This window comes from Stegodyphus dumicola, chromosome 11 (assembly GCF_044657685.1).
Source record: "Stegodyphus dumicola isolate Sdum_Otavi_A_Nest chromosome 11, ASM4465768v1".
Taxonomy (NCBI): domain Eukaryota; kingdom Metazoa; phylum Arthropoda; class Arachnida; order Araneae; family Eresidae; genus Stegodyphus; species Stegodyphus dumicola.
Window position 1 is genome coordinate 52170387 of NC_140778.1, and position 18858 is coordinate 52189244.

At 30.2% G+C, this 18858-nt stretch overlaps 2 protein-coding genes across 2 annotated transcripts; both read right to left on the bottom strand.

The window, feature by feature from the left end:
* Positions 1 to 2767: 2767 nt before the first annotated feature.
* LOC146993978 (uncharacterized) lies at positions 2768 to 5617 on the bottom strand. The gene is made up of 6 exons (XM_085826287.1): positions 5574 to 5617; positions 5139 to 5199; positions 4801 to 4866; positions 4237 to 4305; positions 4041 to 4109; positions 2768 to 2924 (listed from the first exon to the last, which is right to left on the bottom strand). The coding sequence occupies exons 1-6, from the start codon at positions 5615 to 5617 to the stop codon at positions 2796 to 2798; spliced, it is 438 nt and encodes a 145-aa protein (XP_085682413.1). The 3' UTR covers positions 2768 to 2795.
* On the bottom strand, positions 5535 to 7126 carry LOC118190869 (THAP domain-containing protein 2-like). The gene is made up of 2 exons (XM_085826438.1): positions 6862 to 7126; positions 5535 to 6081 (listed from the first exon to the last, which is right to left on the bottom strand). The coding sequence occupies exons 1-2, from the start codon at positions 7012 to 7014 to the stop codon at positions 5926 to 5928; spliced, it is 309 nt and encodes a 102-aa protein (XP_085682564.1). The 5' UTR covers positions 7015 to 7126; the 3' UTR covers positions 5535 to 5925.
* Positions 7127 to 18858: the final 11732 nt, after the last annotated feature.

The window sequence follows — 18858 nt, forward strand, 5'->3', positions numbered from 1 at the left end:
GTGTTTCCATATTTTTGTCCATCCACTGTATCTCATTGATATATTATAAATATAGCTTAAACATGTTTTATGTGCATACCCAAAGGGGGTGGGAAGTAAGCCTTGATTCAAAATCTGTTTTAAAGCAATAAGTAAATAAATAAAATACACTGGTTCTATTAGAATGTCAAAAAATACTGTTATGTATTCTATAAACAAATCCAAATTATCACATCATACTATATAACCCTGGTACAAAAGAAAAAATGTCTGATTAGGAACATACTCTATGTATTTGGTAAAAAAGAAGAGTAAAACATATGCAACATCCCATTATGAAAAATCCTGCAAGCCATTACAATACCATAAGACATTAATTAGTAAGGTAAACATCAGTTGATCATTCTTTCACAACAGCAATAAATGTTTCATTTAAAATTCCTAATAACATGCCAAAACAGATTCACAATTGATGCCTCATTTAAGGTCACACAAAAGTAAATCCGATTTAGCTGACTATGAGATCTTCTATTGTAGAGGACTTTCTAAGGAGAACTGGCTTGTATTCACATTACACATGGGGAAAAACCACAAAAAAAAAACCAACCATGCAGGCAGCCTGTTCGGAAATAGAACAGAAGATGGAACTCCCAGCATTCAGTAACTTTAACCATTCAGCTGTTGGTGGGCCTAATTATTATTCGAAGAGACGAACAGCAATTTTTCAGTGACAACTACTCTACTTTTTTACAGACAGAACTGAACAGCAAAAACTTCTTAAACTCTTGATTAGATTCTAGTTTACTTTCTTCCTTTTAAAAGCAGGAAATGCAAAACTTTGCCACAGCTGCCTTTTATTTTGAAGAAGCTTCTTGAGACCAATTCCACGGGCAGTCAAATAATATTTTATTATCTTTGTTTTGATATTGCAACAGGAGGGAATATTTACCTCGCCTGCTTTCTTACAAATCATATTAACAAATTCCACATCCATAGTTACATTTCCATGTATTATTTCGTCTAAAAAATTTTGAATTATTTTTTCACACAGAAGGCACAATTTAAAAATTTCTGGAGAAGGACATTTAAGCCCACCTAAATTTGCAAAATTAATTATGTACTGCTTATTTTCATCAATGGAAGGAGTATTTTGCTCACAAACTAAGAGAAACTGTGAGCATGAATTACAAGCATTTTTCAAAACAGAATTTATTGCAGCTCCTGCAATATAACAGACGTTATTTTCCTCACTAAGGGTGAGATTCTGTAGAGATACATCAGAAACTTCTGGTATGGTAACAGGCTCTAAAGCTTTTTTCTCCTTCAGAAATTCAAATTCATCTTTCGCATAGTTTAATAAGTAAATATCTGAATCAGTAGCATAACTGGAGTTCTTAATGTCAGATATAAACTGAGATAAACAGATAAGCTTTAATGCTTTCACAGCTTGCAAAGCACTTGGCCTCAAACCAGCTTTTCTGCGTATCTGAGAAAATACATTTTCTAGAGCATCTTGTGTCAATCTGCTCGTCAAAATAAACTGAAAATCATTCAGAAAACATGCCTCTGCTAACTGTATGGCTGATAAAGTAGAAAGAATCAAACCAGTATGTAATGGTTTCCACCCTTTACCAATTTCTATAAGCTGTATAACATTAATAAATTCAAAAAGTAACTCAATTTTTTGGCTTTTATTTGTCACAGAAATTGAGTTCTTTCTACATGTAGAGGATAGCATTTGAAACCACTGACATATAAATCTTATCCACCATGCTGTTGTAAGAGCATTAGGGCTTATCTCTTTTAAAGCTACTGCCTTCTCCAATCCCACAGCTGTTTTAATTGGAAAAAACCTCACACCAGAAGCAACATTCATTTTATCAAAATGTGAGGGGAAGAGGTCTTCTTTGCTGAGATGATGCATAGTTCTCAAACCACAATTTTGGTTTGTTTCAGTAATCCAGATATCTTTTATAAATCCTGCAGATACATGCAAAGTAACCAAATTTTCTTTATTGAAACATAACTGGGCAGTTTTATACTATGATTAAGAGTTGCAGACCAGAGATTTTTTAAAAGATGTGGCACATCTGAAAATACATAAATAATTTTGCCCTTAATTTCAGTAGTGAAATTATTTCTTTGGTTTCGAGAAACAGATATTCCCAAAGAATTCCACAGGCTTCTATTTACTGCTGCCATATCGCTAACAATACCAGCAACATTAAATCCAACAGAATTGACAGCTTCGATAACATTGACAACAAGTTGTTTGAGCTGGCATCCTGTTACCTGTCCAGTTATCTCATGGGCAACCACTTGCTTCCATTTCAGCTTCAAACCTCTTAGTAAAATAACTAAATAGTGATTTCCTGTACCCTTTTGATTTCCTAATGTACATTTACCAATAAATTTACGTTTTGAAATATCAAAATCAGGATTGCCAGAAATCTCCATTTCATCCAATGATAAAATACAGTCTTTATCACTAGCATTCATTTTTTCTCCTTTAATTTTCAAAGGTTCAATCATCTCACTGATGACTCCAAAATTCATTTCAAGACCTTGAAGTCTTTTATTTAAAGTGCTGTATGAAGGCACGGAAAACCTATTCTGTGCAAGTAATTATAACCATGCTTGCCCAAGGCAAATCTAACTTTGAGGCCTTTTATTATTCCCTCGTTAGACCATTTTGCAATGCTTCTACGAGGAATTTTCAACATTGCTATTTGTTCATCTGAAAGAAATGTTGTCACTCCTTTCAGCAATTCCTCATGCTGTACTTGAAGGTCATGAAGTTGAATTTCAGTGCTATGCTATTTTTTTAAAACATTAATTTCATTTTTTTTGGTTGCTGTAAGTTCTTTCAGTAATATTCTGTTCTGGCATTGCAGAAGCGAGATCAATTCAGTCTGCTGTTTTATAAAATTCCTTAAAAGAACATCCTGGAATAAAGACAAAATCTATATGAATAATCATCAAAGAAGGGGGGGGAACACAACAAACAAACAAAAAAGATCTGAAAGGTTTCAGATTTTAAATTACACCCAAAGGGGCCTTTTTTTAACATTTTGTGTTTTACCTTTATTTATTAAATATCAAGTTTTTCACGCTTAAACTATAAAATTCAGTTCAACAGCAATATTGCAAGATAATTTTAAAATGAACATATCTTCAGAATTCCCGATTCATTGTTTCACACGCTGGAGATAAAAGTGTCTTTTCTGTACAACATTGCCATTGCTCGCTTTGAAATCCTCAAGTTTGTTAATCAAAAATTCGTTAAAGTTTTACAACATATAAAATATATATTAAAACAAATTCCGAATTTCAAATTCGGTCTTCCAGATGTCCATATTCACAGTAGAATTAAGTCATTCAAAATTTGATGGCTCTAGGTACCGTTGTTTTATCAGAATGCAAAAAACATACATGCATTTATGAGTCTTCACTATATAATTTCTTTAAATATAGTACAGGGTGATAATATTTGGTGGCAACAATTTGAAAAGTGATGCAGCCATTTATAGTGTTTCAATACAAAACGAAAACAATAGTCCTTCAGGGACAAAGCCCCTTTGGATTAAATTTCAAACTTAAACAGATAATAAATCCACAAAATAAAAATGCAAGTTCCAGGTCTCTTTTCATATACTGTGGTGGGTTTTTAAATTTGACTCTATTGTTTTCAGCATTTTCTAGATTATTTTTGTTTTATTTTCTAATATTTAAAATTTATTTCACTTAAAAATAGATTTTTAAAATTTATTTCAGCTTTTCAAGGGATCGATTATCTCCATAATCATGAGCAATTTAATAACACAAATTATCAACTTATATTACAGCCTTCACAAATGCTGATGAAATTAATTAAAATTAATTACAATTTGGTTGCAAGATGAATCTAAAGGTTGTTTTTGCAAAACAAAACTGAAATTTACATAGAGAATTTGCAACTATTGATGAAATTAATTACATTCCTTTTACCAAAAAATTACTTTATAGAACATTTTAAATGCATATAAGGAAGTAATTTAATTATACATTAGTTATCAACTTACATCAGAGCCTTCACAAATAGATGGTATTTCATTGCAAAATGAGGCTAAAGGCTGTTCTTGCAAACAAACCTGAAATGTACACAAAGAATTTGTAAATGCTGATGAAATTAATTACATTCCTTTTACCCCCCCCAAAAAAAGTTAATAGAAACGTTTTGTATAAGCAAGCAATTTAATAATACACTAATTATCTTACATGAGATCCTTCACAAATAGATGGCATTTTATCACAAGATGAAGTTGAAGCTTGTTCTTGCAAACAAACCTGAAATATATATATAAGAAATTTAGAAATACAGATAATATAAACTACATTCATTTTAAGAAATAATTATTTTACATAACATTTTATAATTCATAAATAGATAATAAATTGTTAACACTCAAAATTCAAAAATAATTCCATAGCACAACAGCCAGATATACAGCTGTTTAGCAACCATAAGACAAACAATTTCATATTTCAGAAATCGTATAAAAATTAATTAATATATGTAAAACATATGACATTTAATAGCTGCTCAAATGAAAACATAGAATAGATTCTTTACTAGCAGCTGTTATTTAATCAGAAGGTAATGCTAAATGTTGTTGCAAACACACCTGAGATGTACTGTAATGTACACATTTGCAACCACTGGTGAAATGAAATAAAGTGCATGATTATGAAGATGGAAACATTTAAAAAAACATAGTACAGTTTACGAATAGATGTTAAAAAACTATTAAAATTTTTTAGAAGTGCAAAATGGCAATTTACATCAGATACTTCGGCAGCAAAATTTATTTCTCCAAAATATGAAGCTGAAGGTTGTGGCAAATGAACCTAAAAGAAATTATAATATATGAAATATGTGGAAGTGAAAGAAATTATAAACTCTGATCGGATAAAAATAAATACAAATAATCATTACCATTTTCAAAGTAACTCAACTTATAAAAAAGCATAAATACATTGGACTGTTCATAGCATTCATACTTCTTAAACATAAGTAAATATTACGTTAATATATTTTTTAATTTTAGAAACAGTGTTAATACTTTTTAGAAAAAGTTTATAATACTAAATATTTAATAACTGTTCAAATGAAGACTTACAACAGATGGTTCAGCAACAGAAATCGCTTCAGTTGATAAAGGTAAACCGTGCAGCAAGCCACTTTGAAGATGCAAAAATTATGAAACACATATAAGTAAGGATACCTGAAAATGCTGATAAATAAAATATACTTAATGTAATTTTAATAATAAATAATATAAATAATCCTAATAAGTTTTGTAAATCTTTAAACAAAAAATAACAACATTCAGACAAGACATATAAGACATTAAAATATACATTTAAATCAATGTATTATAACTATATTATTGTATTACTCAAGATTAAAGTTATTAATTTCAATATTATTTCTTTTACTTACTCCATACATATTTCTCTCTATTTATCTGGAATTTAAAATTAAGCAAAAAAGCAACTTTATTTTAATACAAATTTTGATTTAAACTCTTTTGACTTTGAAGGCAATCAGATACCGGTTTCTTTCTTTTAGGAGCAAATTTGAAGAAACCAGACCCATGTATGACCGTCCTCGAAAAACTACAAAAACTTTATCCAAAAACTACATCAAATTGAGGTTTTATGCTTAATTTTCAATATATGATTATAATAACAAAGTACATACTTAATTATATATATAACAACAGCAAAATTTTAATTTTTTAATCTAATCTTAGGGACTGTAATTACAGCTTTATCACATAATGCCTTAATTTCAATATTTTGATTCTTTTATAAAGCAATTTAGTCCATTTGTAATAAAAACATATTTTTTTATGAAAAACCATAAAAATAAAAAACACATACATTACAAAAATTGGATGTAACTTAACGGTGCTTTGGTAAACCAATGCCTTTTAGACGCTGTGGGGTCAACAGTTGTGGGGGATTAGGCACATTGAAAAGAGTTGGCACAGCATTGGGCTTGAGTTTTTTACGCCCATCTTGCCTAGAGCATTCAAATTGATTTTCTTCAAAATGTACCTGCATATTTAACAAAAGCATGCATGAAATTTAACATTAAAATCAAAAGCACTAGTATTAAATTAAAGTTACATATATTATAATAATTTAAGAATGTAATTTTCTGATAAATTAAAATTTTTTTATGAAAATAGAACAAAATTTTTAAAAAGTAATCATGTTTGTAAAACTACTTAAAACATATTTCCTGCTCACACACTAAAAATAAATTTAAAGTACCTATAGTTAAAAATACAACATTAAGATTTGCTACTACAATAAAGGATAATAATGGGATCAAAACGATTCATCGAATATTTAAATTAATATTTAACTTCTTAAAAATGTCTAAAAATACAGAATATATTTATCTTACTATAAAGAAAAAACAAAATCATTTATTATTTGGATCATACCATCCAGTTTTTAACATTGGCGCCAACTATCCGATTTGGCGACAATACATCAGAATCAAAACATAGAATGCTACTTTAAATCACCAATCGTACAGTAAAATTAAAGAAAGAAAAAGGCACATCACATTTCTAACTGAGCACAAAGTTTACATGAAATGTATGATATAAATTTTACAAACGGTATAAACTTTTCACGATAACAAAAGAAACAACATGAAACAACGATATTTTACTGCACAAACACATACACATTCCGCAGTTGATTTTGTACTTATAAAATCAGTTGATCGTCAATAAGTGACAGTTAAATGAAAATAAATATTTTAAAGTACCAAGAAGAGTAATTTTTCTAACATTCTATGGAAAAATACGAAGCTGAACTTACCTCACAAAGATACGCTCCTGGGCCCGGGATCCATTGATCTCGACGAGAATTAACTATCCATTTTCTTCGTCTTTCTTCATTTCTAGGGAAACGAAACATCCTAAAGTTATTTTTAGACTGATTCGAACAATTTGGTGCAGCACAACCACCCATTTTTCTGAAAATTAGGTCGGAATCGATCCACAAATATGTCAAGAAATCAGTGCTAATCCAATAGCGAATACCAACAAGTTAGCTTCAAAATGGATGATGATTCAGCTCCCCTTTATAGTAGCCTTAGTATCATTCCTATTCGAACAGCAACCGCATCATTCGTATTCCGGAGGGCGCTGTGATCACGTACGATGGAGGCAGGATCTTGGAAGAGCTCCTGAATTTTCAAAGGTGTTTTCCGGAAAATCTTCATTTATTTCAGAAAATTTTCGCGAATATCCTCTGCATTGTCTCGCTCTCAAAGCTGGGAGTTCTCCTGTACCTGGGGGGTCTTGTCTTCCTTGCAATCTTTTGCAGCAATAAGACGGAGCGTTCAGATAAGTAGAACTTCTTTTCTCTAAGCTAAATCAAATATCTGTCACTAAAGTACCTTTAAATTCATTCATTTATTATGATCATTATTATTATTATGCTCATTTTATTATGTTTTGGCCTTAAATACTTAGTAATTGCTTTAAATCATGTGGTTCTTTTTTGGTTACTATCTCGTAGGGACGCTATCCTTATCAGTAGCCCTTATCAGTAGTGTTAGCCCTACCCATTGGGGCCCCTTTGAGGAATGTCTCGAGAGCTAAAAACACGATCTCGGGCCTCAATGAATGTACAGAGTTGTAGTTTTTGCTCCTTTAATCTATATTTCCTATCTATTTAAATTAAAAGCATATATTAATACAGTGTGCCTCAAATTGATAAAATAGTGCACATATAATAAATTATGACCATTAACTTAATAAATAAATAAAATGCTTATTTTTTTTAACAAAAATTAATTAATAATAATAATAAAAAAACTCCGTAATTTATTTACTTACTTATTTTTGCTGATATGTTCTCGCCTTGTTTTGGATTTATGATTTTATCTGATGGTGTTTTCTGAATATATAAATATGTTGGAAACCGCAATAGATGATGTTACTTAGTTTAATGTATAACTTTGCATGATATTATATGTATCTTGATCTTATGTGTCTTCTGTTACTGTGTCTCAAGGTAGAGGCTAATATTGGTTTCCATGTAAAAAAATAAAAGTTTAAATTTAAAAAAATTTAAATTTTAGTTTCCCTGTTATAGCAAAAGATAGCTTCTAAACCTGACTTATACTCTTATGTGACTGGACCCCCAAAATTTATTATTTTATTATTAATTTTCCCCATCTTTACCTCTATTCAGCTTTACAAAACACACTCATTACACACACCTGGAAGACTGTATTTAATGTAAATGATAACAACTTTGACTACACTCATGAACACAATTGTGTTTTTTTTTTTTTTTTTTTTTAAACAAAATTCTCTTACTTCCTTTCCTTTTCTTTCTATAGGCCCTTTTTTTTTTTTTAATTATAAATAATTTTTTTTTCCCTCTCCATTACTTTTGGGCCATTTATTTTTTACTTTATTTTGTCCCATCTTTTCTTCCTGGCCTTTCGAACTCGTATAAAATATACGAAGTTCCTTTTTACTCTCCTCTGAAATACGAAATTGCCCCCCCTTTCTATATACCTTTCCTTCGCACCTATGCTTGATTTTTCGCCCATCGGTGCAGAAAGACTTAGCGGGTGCAACAAAAGACATCTGTCTACTTTGTCTGTCAGTCTGTCTGTCATTCGTATTCGCATAGAAACCGCATCATTCGTACTCGAACAAACCGCATCGTACGACAGATGCGAGTAACGAACAGATGCGAATAACGAAATGAATTTGTGAGTACCGAATCGGTACTTCGAGTCAACCGATGTACCCGTTACTCAGTAACGAATACATGCGGTTTGCTCCAGCTCTACTACCAACAAGGAAAAGCATCTCCAAAGCTTCTGCAAAGCGTCTCCTATTTCGCCTGTAGGCCGTGGATATTTCCTGGCAACATTGTGGTTGTTTTTAAAATCCTTTAATCTCTTTCATATGTAATTTGAAGTAGTCAATGGAAAAACTAAGCTTTAACAGTGCTAGGGTGAGAAAGCATGTTAATGCGAAATATAAACAAACTTATTTGTCATGAAATGTGTTCCTGTGTTCCCGTTTCAAACTTCATATACTTATTCACCAAAGGGAGAAACTTCATGTATGCCGTGTGTAACAAGTCATTTACACTGAAGATTTATTCAAACAATCATATAAATATTGACACAGGAAAGAAACCTTGTGTGTGAGGCATTTAGCAAGTTATTTAGACAGTATGCTTCTTTAGATAAACATCTGCATATACATACAGGAGAAAAAACTTGTTTGTAAGGTATATCAGAAAAAATTTGGATGGGAGCACATTTAAAACGTTTATTCATGCACAAAAGAAACTTGACGTATGTGAAGTATGTAACAAGACACTTACTCAAAGAGATCATTTAAACACACATATATTTAATCACACAAGAGAAATTCCTCATGAGTGAGATATGTAATGTGCCATTTGTTCACAAAGGTAGTTTAAACAACCATGTACTTATTCATAAAGGGAGTAAACCTTATGGATGTGAGATAATGTAATAAATCATTTACTCAAAAAAAGTAATTTAAAAAGCAGTATGCTTATTCACACAGGAGAGAAACCTCATGCGTGTGAGGTATGTAATAAGTCATTCACTCAAAAAGGTCATTTAAAGGAACATATACTTATTCACACAGGAAAGAAACCTCATGTGTGTCTGATATGTAATAAGTCATTTACTAAGAAAAGTCATTTAATAAGACATATACATCCTGTGCATATTTACACAGGAGAGAAACCTCATATGTGTGAGATATGTAATAAGTTATTTAGGTGCAAGGATAACTTAAAAATACATATGCTTATTCACACAGGAAACAAGCCTTATATCTGTGCAGTATGTAACAAGTCATTTACTCTAAAAGGGAATTTAAAAACGCATATGCTTATTCATAAAGAGAAGAAACCTCATGTTTGTGAGGTATGTAATAATTCATTTACTCTAAAAGTTCAATTAAATAAACATCTGCTTATTCACACAGGAGAGAAACCTCATGTGTGTGATGTATGTAATAAGTCATTTAGACGCAAGGATCTTTTAAGAATCCATATGTTTGTTCACACAGGAAAGAAATCTTTTCTCTGTGAGATATGTAACAAGGCATATACTCAAAAAAGAGCTTTAAAATACCATATGCTTATTCACACGGGAGAGAAACCTCATGTGTGTGAGGTATGTAACAAGTCATTTGTTGGAAAGAGTAATTTAAAAAGCCACATGCTTAGTCATACAGGAGAGAAACCTCATTTGTGTGAAATATGCAATAAGTCATATGTGTGCAAGGAACATTTAAAAAGACATATGTTTGTTCACACAGGAAAGAAATCTTTCCTTACTCAAAAATGTAATTTAGAAGAGCATGTACTTTTCCACAAAGAAAAGAAAACTCACATGTGTGAGGTATGTAAGAAGTCATTTACTCAAAAAGGTAATTTAAGAAGACACACACATATTCACACAGGAGAGAAACCTCATGTTTGTGAAGTATGGAATAATTCATTCACTGAAAAAAGTCATTTAAAAGATCATATGCTTATTCACACAGGAGAAAAACCTCATGTGTGTGAGGTATGTAACAAGTCATTTAGTCGAAAAGATACTTTAAAGAGACATGTATTTATTCACACAGGAAAGAAACCTCATGTGTGTAATTTATGTAACAAGTCATTTGTTCATAAGTGCCATTTGAATGACCATATGCTTAATCACAGAAAGAAACCTCATGTGTGAGAGATTTGTAATAAGTCATTTAGCTGCAAGAATCATTTAAAAAGCCATATGTTTATTCATACAGGAAAGAAATCTTACCTCTGTGAGGTATGTAACAAGTCATTTAGTCAGGAGTATAATTTAAAAAAGCATATGCTTACTCACAATGGAAAAAAATTGTGTGAGTTGCGTATGTAACAAATCACTTGGATGATTGAAAGATGCATGTCTACAGATAATACAAGGCTAGTGTCTTTTGTTAAAAAGTTAGATTAATAAGAACTTTTACTTATGTATGCTGTAAAGAAATGGTATTGCATGAGGTGTGTTTGACTTGTCATTTGATCTTATTTCTCAAATCATGTATTTGTTTTCACAATAAAAAACCTCATTCTTTATGAGATGAGAAAATTCTAAACAATATCTTCTTATCTGTAGTATTTAATGAGTAATGAAAGGTTTAAAACATCATATTTGTGGAATAAATAGTTAGAGACTGATTAACTTATTTTGAATTAAGAAATTTTATGGATATTTCATGGTACTTTTCCGTTTCCCTGGCGCAAATCTCGCCAAGCACATTTTATTGGCGACAACTTGTCATTTGATGACTTGTCATTTGATCTTATTTCTCAAATCATGTATTTGTTTTCACAATAAAAAACCTCATTCTTTATGAGATGAGAAAATTCTAAACAATATCTTCTTATCTGTAGTATTTAATGAGTAATGAAAGGTTTAAAACATCATATTTGTGGAATGAATAGTTAGAGACTGATTAACTTATTTTGAATTAAGAAATTTTATGGATATTTCATGGTACTTTTCCGTTTCCCTGGCGCAAATCTCGCCAAGCACATTTTATTGGCGACAACATACATTATACACATAAGAAATGTTTAACAAATGTTAGTTCTAAGAATTTTTAATTTTGAAGGGATAAACATTTTAATATCATTAAAAATTTTGTAAAACGCCAATAAATTTGTAAAAAGACATTAATTTAAGAATTTAGTATGCTTTTATGGTTCAACATCCTGATTCACCTTTTCATATTATGTGACCCCAAGTGATGTCATCTTACGTAAATTACACTACAGAAATCTAATTCGATCAGTAATTATCTACATTAATTTCAAGTTCAATCTTAATTTGGAATACAAGTTTAAATGCAAGAATTATTTCAGTTCGTAGGATTAGTTTACTCAGAAATTTTTTAAGACCGCAGTGCTTTACTTCGGTAGTACATTTTCATTAGAATTGATAAATTTAACCCGTGACTTTGCCTTTTCTATATTTTCGCCTTCAGGTGAGCGGTGTGATTGCATCCTAATTGACTAATTACCACGAATGGCCTTAGGGCATAAAATTAAATTATCTGGTAAAAATTGTATGTAATTGTATACCAGTATTGAAAGAAACAATCAATCTGATAAGAAATGGCTGCAAATTGTTTTGAAAATGAGGCATAAAAGGTTACCAGCGAGGATATTACGTTCGGCATCAGTTGTACCATTATTGGCGACTTAAACACCTGTGCTGACAAAACAGAAAATTACTTATCCCATTCGTCCCATCCAGGTAATGTCATGTGAATTGTTTGAAAGCTTAAAGTGTTGAACATTTTCTTTTGAATGGAAATTTTATTCGCATTTTTGCACTCCTATCCAGTATTCACTGCATTTTTGTAAAAAGTTGGGAACATGAAATATACTCTCTTTTGTGGTATTTTTAGTACTGAAGGATTTATGTATTTCTCTCTTCCTCATTCGCATTTGTTACTACCTTTTTAATGTTGAGAATGCACTTTTTCAAAACCTGTGCTTTCATTATCCTACATTTAAAACATTCATTTTGGACTATATTTTTGATGCCACTATGCAGTTTGTAGCATCTTTTAATTAAATTGAAATTTCTTAAGGAAGTAAGGTGTCTTTTTTTTTTTTTTTTTTTTGGTACTTAATGTTTTAATGCTACCACTTTAAAATAGAAGTTACCATATTTTCATTATATTGAAATCTGGTAACTATTCACGTAACCATTCATCCAGCAAAAACAATCCTTTAAAACATGCTCAAAACAATCCTTCGATAAAGCAACGATACCATTTTGTTAGCATATTTTTTTCTTATATTCCAAAGTCCAACAGTTTCTATAAACAAATTGGGATATTTTTTGCCTAAACTTAGTTTTAAACTATGCTCTTTGGAATTTCCACCCAGTGAACTGCAAGAAGACAGAATTTTGCTGAAAATGTTCTGAATAGATCAGCGAGGAAATGCTTTTCCTTAATAGCCAAGTGCTGCATGAATCTAATTCACAGCGACTGCAATTCTCTTGTTCTTTTAGTTCAAACATATTAGTGTGTACTTGAGGAGAAGAAAAATGCAAAATATTTACAGAAAGGGTTGGTGCCTAGCAGAGCCCACACCCTTGGCGCGCCCACTTATATGGTGTGTATCGGGCAAAGGAGTGGCATTGCCCGATACACACCATATAAGTCAAGACAGTGGCAGGACAAAGTCAAGGGAGTGTGCAATGCCAAGTTTGTGCAATTCTGGATTATTTTTTTAAGTGAAAATAGGTCAATGTGTACATGGATACCGAGTTTGTGCAATTTTTTGACTTGTTATTTTCAAGTTGGCAACTTTGAGAAACAGCCGGAGCAGTGGGTGATTCTTCACTTTCCCAGTTTGTCGCCAAGGGTGTGGGCTCTCCTAGGATTTTACTACAGAAAAATTTGAAGAATGTGTTTTATTTTTTTAATGCATCGCTTAATCCTTATTTAATAATTCAAATTTATATTTTCAAGGATATGGATAATGTTACCAACCTACTATAAATATCAACAGTTTCCGAATCTTTTTAAATTAAAGGTGCGAAAAACACCATCTTGTACTTGATAAGTAACTTAGCTTTGTATCTTTAAAAAATAAAAAAATTATCCTAAGGTCATTGCCTTAATATATAACTACCTTTTTCTTGCTCATGGGTCCATGCAAATGCTTCAAATACATTTATATACTTATAGGTTCCTGTTCATTGTCTATTATCAAGGGCTTATCTTCCATAAATTCAGCAAGTTGACGCCAAACTATATTGGCCTTCAAAATTTGACAAACTTTTTGGCGGCAGTGAGAGCACTGAGATGCGATTTTTAAATGTAAACAGAATAAAATAGTAACTTTTAAGTTTTGCAGTGAAACGTCATTATTTAATGTAAACAGAATAGTAAATATGAGATGGGTAAGCCATCAGCTTAGCAAGTAAAAACTTAGTCCTATCTATATAATTCATAATAAAATAGTATAATGAATAATAAATTGTTTCAAATTCACTAACAACCGGATGCATCATAAACTGACTAAAATATATAAGTTACTATCGTCGTAAAATTCAAGACACTAAACAGCTTTCGTTCAAAACCTTAAACTTTCTACATCTTTCGATTGCCATATGCAGTAAACAAAACTTAAAAAAAAAATAATAATAATTAACTGACCTGGGAAACATTAACTAAATAAAATTAAGTGAAAATATTCATAAGTTATAAACTTAACGTCATCTGAAATGCAACATTCTCTCACTAATAACAGGGACAGGGAAAAGTGAACGGAGCACCAGAATTCGTCGGTGACTTTTACAGGTATTGCTCCACCGCATTACTGTACCTGCTGGGCGTTCAGTTGGCCCACATCGGTAGCCAGCCTAATAAGACACTTACAGAGGAACTTTACATTAAATTACAAAAACACAGTAGACAATTATTACAGTGAAATTAATCAATTAAGGAAAGTTGGATTATGACAGATTAATATAAGATAATTACTTCGAACATACATTAGTATGTCATACAAACAATACATTTACATAAGTATGTCTAATTACATTAAACATTTTTTAAGGAACTAATTATTGTAGAATATTTTGTTCATCTTCCAGTGCATTGGCATCAAAGAAACTCTAGGGGAAAAGAAGGCAAGCTCTCGTAGACACAATGTAAACCAGTTGGCTCGCCCTCAGGCAAATTTCGAATCCAAGTCAGTATGCGGTGAAGCAAACACGCAGGGTGTAGTTGAGGCGGAAAATCGATCTTACTTTAAACGCTCGTGAAGCAGAAAGCGTAAATCTTTTATTTGATAATTAGCTTTTACTATTTTTTTTTTGAAAATTTTGCTTTGCAGTATATGATTTTTTTATTTTACATCCACTTTTTTCGTTTCATAATTATTCATATTAATACTTAAATATTTCATAAATGGTTACTATTAGTTTAATACTTCGTTTAATTACGGCTTTAAAATATGATTTAATTTTAAATGCCATGTAGTACGTATGTACGCAATTTAATAAATGTAACGTTTGTTATTGCACATGACAGAATTACTGAGATATGGCAAAGCACACAAAGGCTATATATTTAATAGTCTGAAATACATATCAACCGTTAGCAATTTTAAAATAAATAAATGAAGCACTCTTCAATACAATTTTATTAAAGATTTTTGCTTATTCAGCTTGAAAGAAATAAAGACAACACATATAAATTAAGATATTAAAAAATTTATTTACACAAAATTTCATACTAAGATACACAATTATCAAATCACTATGACATAATATATAACAAGCAAATGTATGATTTTTCATACAATCGCTGATAAAATCTTTTTCCCTCTTTTGTTTCAAATAAGTTTTCTCTGAGCTAACTTTTAAAGATATATCAATTAACACAGTATAACAATAATTAGATGACATTATTTTCGTGTTTTTTAAGAATAATACATTTTAAAATTTTATTGTAATTTATGTGTTTTATTAGAAATTCTTTTTTCTACTATTTAAACAAAAAATTTGGTAAAATATTCATAAATTTTTGTTTTAGAGATATATAAAATTTTAGATTTATCATACAGAAAAAATAGCAAAGACAAAAAAAGGAGAGAAACCATTAAAGCTATGCTAAGAATGTATACTAACATACATTCTTAGCATAGCTTTAATGGCAGAAACTACAACAATAATATATCTTTTAGAAATCAAATTATTCTGAAATTTAAATACTTAGATCTCACACAGGTCATATTTCTGTAAATTAGTAATTTTCATAAAATAATAAACTCTGTAATACCCAATGTTTAGGAGCACATATTAGAGATTAAGAGATAATAGTTAAAAAATAACTTCTATATAATAACAAACAATCTATGTTAGTTCTTTAAGAAACATTCAATATCTGATTGAAAATTTTAGATTCAGTCAATATTGTTTTGGAAACAATCTGAATTTGTCACTTATGGCTACTAAAAACAGTTTTGAGAGAATGTGAAAATTTTGGGATTATTTTCCATATTAAATTCATTGTTTGCTTTCCTCCCAAAAAAGGAGGGGGTGGCAAATTTGAAAAGAAAATATATTTTACAAAAAGAAAAGCAAACTAAATCATTCTATACCAATGATAATAATGCATGATGTTAAAGCACCATTATTCAATGCTTACAGCAATGCTGCAAATTTTCATAAAAATGTCAATAAATATATCTTTTAACGTGCTGAATGCAGGAATCTTAAAACTGCACATTTGTAAGAGTATGAGAAAAATCATCAACTGAGGGGTCTGAGCAGTATAATGCATTTCCATTCATCAAATCACAAATAAAAGCATCTACATGGAAAACAATATCTTAATATATTATCCATAAAAAATGGCTTGGTATGCATTTTGTATTAAGATAATTTTCAAATGATTTGCATAACTAGTAAAAGAAGGAAATTTTTATTATAAAATCTCAAATAATGGAATCTTTTTGTATAGAATGAGATACTGTAGCAATAAATTTCCTATTATGCACTTCACAAAGTATTTCATATTGAAAGGAAAAGAAGTAAGATATGTGATAAGATTATTCTTTGTTTACCAATCCTAAAATGTAACTTAAAAACTATCTGAAAACCTCTGCACATTTTTATATTAGTTCAAAGACTTTCTTGTTCATCATGCTTTAGAATTTGTGAGAAATACTGCTTAAGATAATTCTAACTTTATAAGGTAATAAGCAAATGGTTATTTATAATTTATTCAGTGATTAATTTAGCAGTTTTAAAAGAACACATGAAGCGGTGTAACAATAATTAAAATACATTTCCAAAGAAGACATACAAATATTACTTTCAAATCACTGCATAGTAGGTGCCACTTAATGTGATCATGTTTTTTCATATCTATTTTCATAATATTAGCAGAATAATAACATTAATTTTAAAAAAGCACTTCAGAATGAAAATGGAATTTAACTAATTTAATTAAAAAATATCAAGAACACAAGTATTTTCACAGCATTTTAATTAGAAAATGCAAAAATGTGTTTGTGAACTGCTCATAATGTTCCTGGATATTATTTTACTGCTTCTGTACACGTAATCTTAAAATTAAAAATGCATCTTTTGTTTGAAGACTGCCAGTGTAAAATTAAGCAAAAATGCAACCATTATTTGCCATCAGTGTTTTCAGGATTTTTTTTTTGGGGGGGGGGAGTGGCTTCTGAAAAAGAAAGGACTTATGTGCGATTGTTCTTAAAATCAATAGAGTTCCTCATAGGATACGTCAAACTAAAGTTGTTTTTTTAAACCTGATTTTAAATAAATGACTAAAGTTGAAATCAAGGTGTTTGGAAACCTAATCTCACACTTCGCAACATTTCCGTGTCACCTGACAATTTTTTAAATTTAATCTAATTTGGCAATGATAAATTTTAAAAATCCATTCTGTATGAATCTGAACATATTAACTAAATTGTTGATCACGATAAACAAAGTATTTTCCAAGTTTTCATATACAAATGAGTGAGACTTCACCACATCCAATTAATAACATTAATATCCAATTAATAACATTAACCATGACCACAATAAGCAGCGTCTACTGTATTCTTTTAAGTTACATAATGCACTTTTTTATCTCTCTATACTTTGTATATAGCTATAAATTACATGTCTAAATACGTTGAAAAAAAAACTTGAGAAGAAAATACAGAGCAGGATGCAATGTTAGCAAATACAGCATTCAGAATTTTTTTCACATGTAAATTTAAAAAAAAAAAAATAAACATTGTTATTGTCAAAATTTATTAGCATAACACAGCTCAATGCATAGTGGAACCTCAGGTTACAAATATGTTTCACGATGAACAAATTTCCTAACCAAAAAAAAGAACTGTCTCGAAAGACAAACATACAAGCTATCAATAAATGAATTTCCTACATGTTTTGAGGTCACTTCTAACAAAAATGAGCAGTTTTAATATTCTCTATTATTCAATTTTCATGGACAAAGCCTTGTAATACATAACTAATGAAACAATGAATTCAATCTAGAAGAAATTATTACCAGAGATTTTGAAGAAGTTGACAGTTAAGGATTTTTCTGTTTCTATATAATGCCTAAATCCTTTGACGCGCGGTGGTCGTGCCCTGAAACCACCAATTTTGGAATTTTTTTTTTCTTCTTTCCGAAATTTTTGAATGAAAATTGATTTATTACTGATCTTTTACCAGAGAGTTTTCTCTGACCTCAACACACTTGCTCCCCAAGCTAGTATTGTGATTTTATAAATTATTTCCTGTGGTTTAAATTTAATGTAAATATACTTTGCTATAATAAAAATTGAAATCGCTTAAAGTTTTATTTAAATTAAAAATATTTTCTGAATATTTTGGGATGAAATATGAATAAAATAAGTATGAATGGGAAACAAATGATCCGTATCAAAGCCAAAAAGACCAAGCCTCCCCATTAACATAAAAAACCACAAACGTCATCTGATGAAAAGAAACTAAATAACACTGGACATATACCAGTGAAATTTAGATCCAGGCAGTGTATACTTTGTAGCACAAGGAAGAAACCTCATAGAAGATACATGTGTGAAACATGGAATGTGAGTCTATGCATGTACCAAAAAGACAAAACATGCTTTGAACAGTGTCACAAATTTTTTTTTTCTTTGAAATTTAACAACAAAAACACTGATTATTTTTTTAATCCTTATTTTACTGAGTTTTTTTACTCATTTAGCCAAACGTCCTTATTA